At 47.0% G+C, this 9951-nt stretch overlaps 1 protein-coding gene across 1 annotated transcript in view; it reads right to left on the bottom strand.

Moving 5' to 3' along the window:
• PADI4 (peptidyl arginine deiminase 4) overlaps positions 1 to 9443 on the bottom strand; it is a 42685-nt gene extending 33242 nt beyond the window's left edge. Inside the window, exon 1 of the mRNA XM_007935852.1 lies at positions 9352 to 9443. Coding sequence (XP_007934043.1) covers positions 9352 to 9443 — 92 coding nt within the window. The remainder of the gene's footprint in view (positions 1 to 9351) is intronic.
• Between the last annotated feature and the right edge of the window lie 508 nt (positions 9444 to 9951).

Below are 9951 nucleotides of genomic sequence, written 5' to 3'. Positions count from 1 at the left end.
TAACCAAAGGTCAGTGGTTCAAACCCATCAGCCACTCCATGGAAGAAAGATGAGGCAGTCTGCTTCTGTAAAGATTTATAGATAGCCTTGGAAACCCAGTGGGGGTCGCTATGAGTTGGCATCAACTTGATGGCAGTGAGTTTTGTCTGGTTTTGGAGGCACTGGGTAAAGCACTTCACATGCAGCTCCATGACAACTCTGTGAGGCAGGGTCTTTTTTTTTTTTTTTTTAATTAAATTATTGTGAGCAAGTCTGTTTCCCATTCAACAGCTCATATACATTTTGTTTCATGACATTGATTGCAATTCCCCCAACGTGTAACAGCTTTTTCCCACTTCCTCCCTGTGGTTACCTTTTCCCTGTGTCCTTCTTTCCTATGCATTCCTACCCTCCGAGCTATCTCCCTGTGCAAATGCTGCCTTCTGTTCTCCCGTGGTAGATTGTTCTAAGGAGTGTACCTACTTGGTGTAAATGTTCACCTTCTATGCCTGTCTATTATTTGGCTGGAAGCCACGGATTCAAATAAGTTCAATTCCAGGCCTGAAGGGTGACTAGGGGTCATAGTCTTAGGGGTTCACCAGTCTCTATCAGACCAGTAAGCCTGGTCTTTGTTATGATTTTTAGTTTTGTTCCACATTTTTCTCCCACTCTGTCCAGGATCTCCAATGTTGGTCCCGTGTAGGTACTTTTATTGTTTCCTGTTAGAGATGATACATCAGACAGTGTTTCACTGCTATTCATAAAGGTTTCAGTGGCCATGTTTTTCAGAAGTGGATGACCCCTTCCTTCTTCCCAGTCTGTCTGAATCTACAAGCTCCACTGAGACCTGTCTACCATTGGTGACACCGCTCATATTTAAGATACTGGTGGCATAGCCTCGAGCCTCACAGCAACACTCAAGCCACCGCAGTACAACAAACTGACAGGTGAGTGGTGAAGATGAAGTTTCAGATGAGTTTATAAATGAAGAAGCTGAATCTGGAGAGAACAAGTACACGACTGGTTGAGGGCAACCATGAACCTGGCCCCTTACATGTGTTGCTTCATTGAACATTCCCAGCAACACTGTGAAGCAGGTACCACTCTTCCCATTTTACAGATGTGGAAACTGAGGCTCCAAGGCACCCTGCCACACAGCTCATCTGCCACAACACCCCACTGCAATGCACCCACAGTGGAGGGCCCAGGAGATGCGCAAGTGTTAGTGAGACTAGTAGGAAAATGTGGGAGCAGGTTCATCATAAAGATCAGGAAAGGGAGTGTGGTCAGGCTGCTTTTGTTTTCAGTGGGCTATCTAGGTGATGCTTCAGGCGGGAGCAACACGGGGGTGGGGGGCAAGCAAGGAGGGGTCAGGGCAGAGCTGCGGATCAGGGAGACACCCTGGTCCAGGTGACAGGTGCATCTCTGGAGGTCTGGGAGGTTGCTGAGGGAGGGCCTGCGGGCTGAGGGGAGCAGAGGGTAGGGATGAGTTGGGGGTGCTGCTGAGGGTTGGGGGAGGAGCCCCTGAAGAGGAGCTCAGCTATGGCTCTGCTTCACTGTATGATCCAGATTTTTCCCAGCTGAAAGTGAAAGGAAGACTTTCTCTTTCACAGGTTGCAAGAGAAGGAATGGGCATAGAGTGTGGCTCACACCCTTTTCCTTTCTGGAAATTCCATCTCCCTCTCACCCCTCCCCTCTCCTTTGTGGAATTCACACTATACTCCGGAGTCAGGAGTGTTTAACCAAAGGAAGCAGCAGAATGTCCCTCCTGAAGGGCCATGGAAATGTGACAGTTGTGCGCCGGGGGCCTGAGATGTGGGGGCCCCCCTACCCCATGTAAGGGTAGTAATGGCTGACCTCAAGTGGCCACTTGTTTGTGAGTATGCTGTCCCTCCCTTGTCTCTCTCAGCTCTTGTTCTCTCTCGTTTACACTCATTCCTGCTCGTCGCCTCTTTCACTCCTTCCTCCCCTTCCCCTCTTCTCTGTTGCCAAAAGGCTTTAAGGTAACTGAGCACCTGTATGTGCCAGACACTCTGGGAGCACAAAGACAATTAAGGCCTTTCTCTGTCCTCAGTTTTCTTTTATTCACTCAACAAACATACCTACTTTAGCACCTACTACGTGCCAGGCCCAGTCTCTGCCTTATTACATTCACTTCTCTAATCAATCCATCAGATCATCTTCTTTCAGCCCCCACTAATGCTTGGGAGCCAGAGGTGGGTGGGACCTGCTGCCTGGCTGGGAGGAGGGTGGTTTCTAAGATCCATCTGTGGGCTCCCCTGTCCTCCTTGATGTAGACATGGGTCTATGTCTGCTAAACTCAAACAGCTGGTGTTCCTGTCCTCAGTCCCACCTGTTCCCAGTCTGGCCCTCATGCTAATGGTGGGGGCTGGGTTGTCGTTGATGGGAGTGGATTTCACATTCCTTCTCGGCTCTCTGCCTTGACCTGGGTCTCACTGCCCTGACTCACTCACTGGCTTGGGGAGGTTCTAGGTCAGTGTGTTCTGGGTTTATGAACTGTGTCTCCCTGTGTTTTGTGGGGGGGGGTCTTCTCTACTGTGTGTGTTTTTTTGTTCTCGGGTGTCCCGCGGGGGCGCGGCTTTTGATCAGATGCTGACCTGCAGACCAGTTATTGGTTCTGTTGCTCACCGGAAGCTGGCCTCTCCCAGGCCAGCTCAGGAGCAGCAGGCAGCCTCAAAGGGATGGAGAGTGATCACAACGTCAGGCCGTTCTGACAGGCAGTGTGGCCTAGGCCTGGCCACTGACCCTCCCTGGGTCTCAGTTCCCTCCTCTGTGAAATGGGGACGCTATGTACTTGTTTCCTAGACAGCCACCATGTGATAACCTCGCTGTACAAGATGGCCGGAGAGTAATGCTGCTAGTTGCCATGGAGTGGACTCTGATTCACAGCGACCTCATGCGCAGAGTAGAGCTGCTCCATAGGGGGAGGCTGTGACTTTCTGAAGCAGATCATCAGTCTCCTGAGACGCCTCTGTGTGGGTTCAAACTACCTGCCTTTCAGCTAGTAGTCAAGTGCTTCACCATCTGCTCCACCCAGGGACTCCAGATAATAACAATAAGAAGAAATATAAGGAGGAGACGTCACGGCCAAGGGATGTCATGGTAGAATCTGATCTACTTTCCTACTTGGCTGAACTGAAATTTCAGGAGGGCCCATGTATCTCGGGCAAAGCCTGGAGACTCCTGCTCTTGGATCTGTGGTCAGCCATTTTCCTCTGTTCTCACAAAACCACACAACAAGCCAGGCTGCCAGCTGCCCAGAAGTAAGAGGATCACTGGGAGGAGGGGACAGGAGAGGGATGTGCTGTGTGTTTGGTGGAAGAGGACAATGAACAAGGGTATCAAAGAACAAATGAAGACAGCAACCTGGGGCCAAGGGACCTCTGGCACCTGGATCACGTGTTACTTTTGCCTCTGCTCCCTTTGCCCGGTGTGGCTTCCTCATGACCAGCAGGGTGAAGGGCACAAGAGGCTGGTCTACCACCTGCTGGGGCTTTCCAGCCTCCACCTCCAGGTCCACAGCCACTCTTTACCCAATGGGAAAACTGAGGCCCAGATGAGGCGAGGCAAGGCTGGGATTTGACTGTAAAACACGTGTTCTTTTGTTTCAGTGTTTTCCATATGCGCTCACCTCCTAAACAAGGAATTGTCATAGATAAATGGGGGCTTTTTATGGTGTATGTGCATGTGTGTGCATATGGCCATATATGCATTATTTTAATACAATCAAGAGCTGTATGTTCTTATAACGTCTACACCCTCTGTAGAGCCAGCACTGAGAACCTGAGCCCCAGACAAGTGAGCTCATTCCTTCAGCTCCTACATCCAGTGTTTCCTTACAAATGATTACCAGTTGGACAGCATTTAGCATCTGGAACACTTTCACATACAGTAACACGGGCAACCTTACAGGAAAGGAGGACCACTTTGCCAGACCGTTGGGATGCATTATATAATCTAACCTTTTCCCATTTACAGATGGGAAAACTGAGGCAAAGGGACACTAGCAGACTTGCCCCTGCTCCTTGCCATCACACTGAGAGTGGTCTCCTGTTGAGAAGGAGCCCCTGGGAGAAAGAGGAGAAGCCCACTGATGACACCTTCAGAGTGCCCACCATCCTCGGGGGCTGGTGCCTCCTGTGACCCCCTGACCCATTCTGGGCCTTACCCAAGCCCTTCAGAAGTGACATAAGTTTAACCACCAGGGAGGAATGCCCAGTGAAGCCAATCTCCTTTAAGTTGGGTGACCTTCAGAACATGCTTTTACCTCTCTGAGCTTGTTTTCTCATCTCTAAAATTGAGGTGATGGTACTGTTTACCTCACAGAGTTTCTGTGGAGATTAGAAATTACAGATGAATAGGGCCCAGCACCCAGCAGCTGGAGTCATAATGCTTTCCTGATCCCAGTTACTAGGGTCACCAAAAGCCATTGATAAGTTTGATTGATTCATCATAAGTCAGCAATACTTTGTTTGAGTTTGGTCAATGTATTTCCCATTGCAGAGAAAGCAGTTATCAAATAGAACTAAAACTACAAGCAGAGTTTCTAAGAGCCCTGGAATAGGTGCTCATTCCCTGGGTCTGTTCCCAGCTCCATTTTTAACTCCTGGGGTCCCAGAGCCCAGTGGCAGAGGGCACAGCTTGAGCAAAGATACTAAGGCAGGCTGCACTGGGCCTGGGCTGCAAGGAATCAGGTGAGGAAGGAGGGCCTGATCCTATCCTCATTTCAAGGAGAGAACTCAGGTCTCATGAATGGGATGGCTTAGTAGGAGATGGGAAACAGGTGCTGGCTGGGAAGAAGATGGGAGACGGGAAAAAGGGCTGCTGTAAAGGACTAGGTAAGAAGTGGTTGAAGGGCTTGTAGAGGGACCTGGGGGAAAGAGGAGGGTCCGTTAGCTAGGCTTCCTGGGTTGGAGTCCTAGATCCCTGTTCTGGTTCCCTAGTGCCGCTCTGACAAGACTATACCACAAATGGGATGGCCTTAACAGGAGTTTATTCTCTTACAGTTTGGAGGTTTTAAGTCCAAGTTCAAAGTGCCAGGCTCTAGGGGCTGGGTGAAAGCCCCTCAACCTTGGGGTCCAGCTCTGCCTCCTGCTCCCAGACCACTGGAGCTAGAGGTGTTTCTTCACTCAGACAGCTGCTGGCTGCTGGTGTTGACAAGCTCAAGGTTGACAAGTAAAAAGGCATAGTCCTGTTGTTACCAAACCACATGGCAGGCCATTAATTTAAGTCCATTATAAGTCCCAAGGTCAGCAGAGCATGGCAGGCTATTGAACAACTTCATGGCTACATGCAGGGTCCAAGTGTACCATAAGCTAGAGACTATCCCCAAAGTTTCTCCTTATATACCGGAAGCCGACCACATCCCAAAAGCAGCTACTCAGCTGCTTGTGATAGATCCCATCAAGGAGTTAATTGCCAGTCTCATCATGGGGAATGACTACCACCAGATGCCCAGCCACTCAACCAGGCCCAGCCAAGTTGACACACAAACTGAACTACCACAATCCCCCATTTACTATCTATAGCATCAGGTAGATTACTTAACCTCTCCAAGCCTCAGTTTCCCCTTTTGGAAAGGAAATAACCTATCTCATAAGGTTGTTGAATGAGTTACATGTAATGTAAATATTAGCTATTATTATGCAAGACATTTAGGGGATAGAATAGACAGAAGTCATGACTATCTAGAGTAGGAGAAAAGAGGATTTTGAGGTGCTTATGAACTGTGGGGTTCCTTATCCTTTCTGGGGAGAAATGGGCAGTGCTTCCCTCTTGGCTCACATCCTCATCTTCAGGGTCAAAAGAAGGACCTGTGACCTTAGCTCACTGTTCCTCCGTGCTGCCCGCTGCCAGACTGGATAGAGGGCTAGCCTGGGCATGCTGCCAGGGGCCTGGGCTATCTCTGGCCCCCTTCACTTCCTGGGCATCCACCACCAAGCATCTCATTCTCAGAGGAGTTTGTGGTGTCATATGACATCAGGCGTTCTCTTTTATTCCCGCATGTTCTCCTCCTGTCCCCTCCCTGCCCCTGGGAGGCCATGCAGACATTTACCACTGCCCTTTCACTCCCAGGATTCAGGCAGCAAGTATACTTTCAACCAGTAGTGTCACTAGGGTTGGAGTCACCCAGTGCAGTAACTCATCCTGTTACCCCACATCCCATGGACCTACTACCTCCTGTCATACCAGACCATACAGAATCATTAGTAATGTTTACTATCAATTTTAATCATAGAATAATAGACAATAAATGTAGTTGTAAATTGCTTAAGTGTAATATTTTTTAGACTATATGAATACTAACAAAAATTATTTTGTAAATTAAAATTCTACATTGAATTATAATATTATTAGTAACTGAGTGGAAGTGGTTTTTTTTTAGTTTCAATTTTTTCCCTTTTCCTTTAACTACTATTTCATTTTCAAAAAAGTTATTGATACAGGTTCACAAATACTGATTACTACAATATTGTAGCTAAAACACCTGAAAATTTGACAAAGTTAGACTTTAAAAACACAGGCAGTTGAACTAACACAGACTGAGGTAGAACATTTGAAAAAACTACAGACCAATATCCCTTAAGAATATAGACAGAAAAACCTTCAACAAAATCCTAGCCAATAGACTCCAACAACATATTGAAAAAATAATACATCATGACCAAGTGGGATTCATACCAGGTATGCAAGGATGGTTCAACATTAGAAAAACAATCAACATAATCCATCACATAAGTAAAATAAAGGAAAAGAATCATATGATCATATCAATAGATACAGATAAGGCACTTGATAAAATCCAACACCCATCCTGATAAAAACTCTCAGAAAAATAGGAGTAGAAAGGACATTTCTTGACATAATGAAGGGCATCTATGCAAAACCAACAGCCAACATTATTCTCAATGGAGAGAGACTGAAACCATTCCCCTTGCAGACAGGAACCAGACAAGGATACCCACTATCTCCACTTCTATTCAACATTGTATTGGAAATCCTAGCCAGGGGAATAAGGCAAGAAAGGGAAATCAAAAGCATCCAAATTGGTAAGGAAGAAGTCAAACTATGCCTATTTGCTGATGATATGAGCCTATACATAGAAAATCCAAGAGACTCAGCAAGAAAACTATTGGAACTTATTGAAAGATTTAGCATAGTGGCAGGATACAAGATCAACATTGAAAAATCAGTTAGATTCCTCTATACCAGAAAAGAGGTCTCTGAAAAGGAAATAAGGAAATCAATACCGTTTACAATAGCTACAGAAAGATAAGGCACTTGGGAATAAATATTACCAGGAACACAAAAGACCTATACAAAGAAAACTATAAAATGCTATTTCAAGAAACTATAAGAATCTACATAAATGGAAGAACATACCGTGCTCTTTGATACGAAGATTGAACACTGTGAAAATGTTAATACTACCCAAAGCAATCTATGTCCCAATCCAGAGTCCATCAACATTCTTTAAGGATATGGAAAAACCAATTACTAATTTTACATGGGAAGGCATGAGACTTTGGATAAGCAAAGCACTATTGAAGAAGAAGAACAAAGTAGGTCTCACACTCCCAGATCTCAAAATCTACTGTACAGACATAGTTGTCAAAACAGCTTGGTATTGGTACAATGATAGACACATAGACCAGTGGAACAGAATTGAGAACACAGAAATAGATCCATTGACCTGTGGTCAGCTGATCTTTGACAAAGGATCAAAATCCATTAAAAGGAGTAAAAGATAGTCTCTTTCACAAATATCTTCACCAAAGAAGATATTCAAGCAGCCAACAAACACATGAAGAATGTTTGTGATCATTAGCCACTAGAAAGATACAATCTAAACTATACCCACCAGCCACTCCCCGGAAGGAAGGTTGGGCAATCCTACTTCCGTAGTGATACTGCCTCGGAAACCCAAGGAGGGGTCGCTATGAGTCAGGGCTGACTCGAAGGCACATAACAACAACAACAACAACAAACAACTATGAGATACCATCTTGCCCCAGCATTAATAGCAAAGTTCAACAAGACAGAAAATAACAAATGCTAGTGAAGATGTAGAGATATTTGGACTCTTGTATAGTGCAGGTGGGACTGTAAAATGATACAAACACTGTGGACATTGGTATGGTGATTTCTTAAAAAGTTGTTAACAGAAATACCATTTGATCCAGCAATCCCATTACTAGGTATATATCCTAATGAAGTGAGAGGCAGGACACAAATAGATATATGCACACCCACGTTCATTGCAGCACTATTCACAATAGCCAAGAGATGTAAACAACCTAAGTGTCCATCAACCAAGCAATGGATAAACAAACTGTGATACATACACACAATGGAATATTATGCAACCCTAAAGAATAATGTAGAATCTGCAAAACGCCTCATAACATGGGTGAGCTTGGAGGACATTATGCTGAGTGAAATAAGTCAGTCACAGAAGGACAAATATTTTATTAGTCCACTATTGTAAAAAGTCCAGAAAAGCTTTATACATGGTTTGGTTACCAGGGATGGGGTGGGGTGGGGGTGGGGGAATTTCTAGATAGGTTGAAAAAAAAAATATATATATATATATAAACAAACCAAACTCACTGCTGTCCAGTCAGATCTGACTCATAGCAACCCCTCCTTAGGTTTCTGAGGTAGTATCTCTGTGGAAGTAGATTGCCCAATCTTCTTTCTGAGGAGTGGCTGTTGGGTGTGAACCATCAGCCTTCTGGTTAGCAGTCAAGTGCCTTAGGCACTACGCCAGCAGAGCCTATAATTTAATCCCCACGACCACCTTATGAAGTGAGTGTTGTCATCCCATTTCACAGATGGGGAAACAGGCTCAGTTGCCCAATGCGGCTCAGTGAGCTAACAGCAGGACCAGGTTTCCCACCTCTGCCTGGCCTATGCCAGAGCCCATCTCATCACGCCCACACTATTATGCTTGGCTAAGAGGTGTGGGGTAACAAAATGCACCTTGAACCAGGCGCATGTCAGGAGGCCCAGGTTCCAGCCTTGCTTCCAGGGCACATTTGCTGTGTGACCCTTTCTGAGCTTCTGTTACTTCATTGGTGAGAAGAGGCAGGCCTTCTTTGGTTCATAATAATTCTTTGTGATGAGGCCCACGGGAACTTATACTTATTCAGTGCAAAGAGCCCACTGCTGGGAGCCTGGGCCCGTCCCAGGGCCCCTCAGGTCTTCTCTCTCCCAGCTGCTCCCCTGGCAGCAGCTCCTGAGGCTGAAGCCTGCAGCCTGAGCCGACCACACACTTTACTGTTGGCCAAATAGTCCCATCCAGCACGCTTGGACTTGCCCCCAGCTCCCCGCCCAAGGCTCCTCTCTCACCTGAAGATGTCGACCCGAGACTCGGTGGCCAGCACGCACACAGCATGGGTGGGCTGCTCCGGGACCACACAGATCACTGCCCCTTGGGCCATCATCTGGCCAGCTGGTCCCTCAGTCAGCTGCAGGAAGCCCTGGGGCTGGTTCCTTTATACCACCCAGCAGAGGCCATGAGTCAGCACCTGTGGTGGAGGCCCAGCGTCTCAGCCCCTCCCTTCTCAGGTCCTGGGCAGGGCCTCTCAGTTCTTTTCTGCCTTGGAGCTGCCTCTCATATGGCTTGGGGTTCAATGCCAGGATTGGGCACAGCTAGCTCTCTCAGTGGGGAAGGGCTGAGGGCTCTGAGGGTCTCACTCCCAGATAAGGAATCCCTCACCTGGGTGCAGGTCTGAGCTCTCATGTCCACAGCCCCACGGCAGCTGGGGGTTCCTGACCATCTAGATCCATTCAACCTTACCTCACTGCACCAAACGAGGGCATCAGAGAAGAAAAGGCAATACAAGCAGGGAGGTTGGGAGATTTTAGGCAAGAGGTCACAGCCCAGGCTACACATTCAAAGATCAGCCAGGCTTGGAACAAGTCTCCACAGGCTGGATCTCCCACATG

The sequence above is a fragment of the Orycteropus afer genome, unplaced genomic scaffold (assembly GCF_000298275.1).
Source record: "Orycteropus afer afer isolate SDZICR_OR568_19922 unplaced genomic scaffold, OryAfe1.0 scaffold00031, whole genome shotgun sequence".
NCBI classification, from domain to species: Eukaryota; Metazoa; Chordata; class Mammalia; order Tubulidentata; family Orycteropodidae; genus Orycteropus; species Orycteropus afer.
This window is presented reverse-complemented; position numbering and strand designations above follow the sequence as displayed.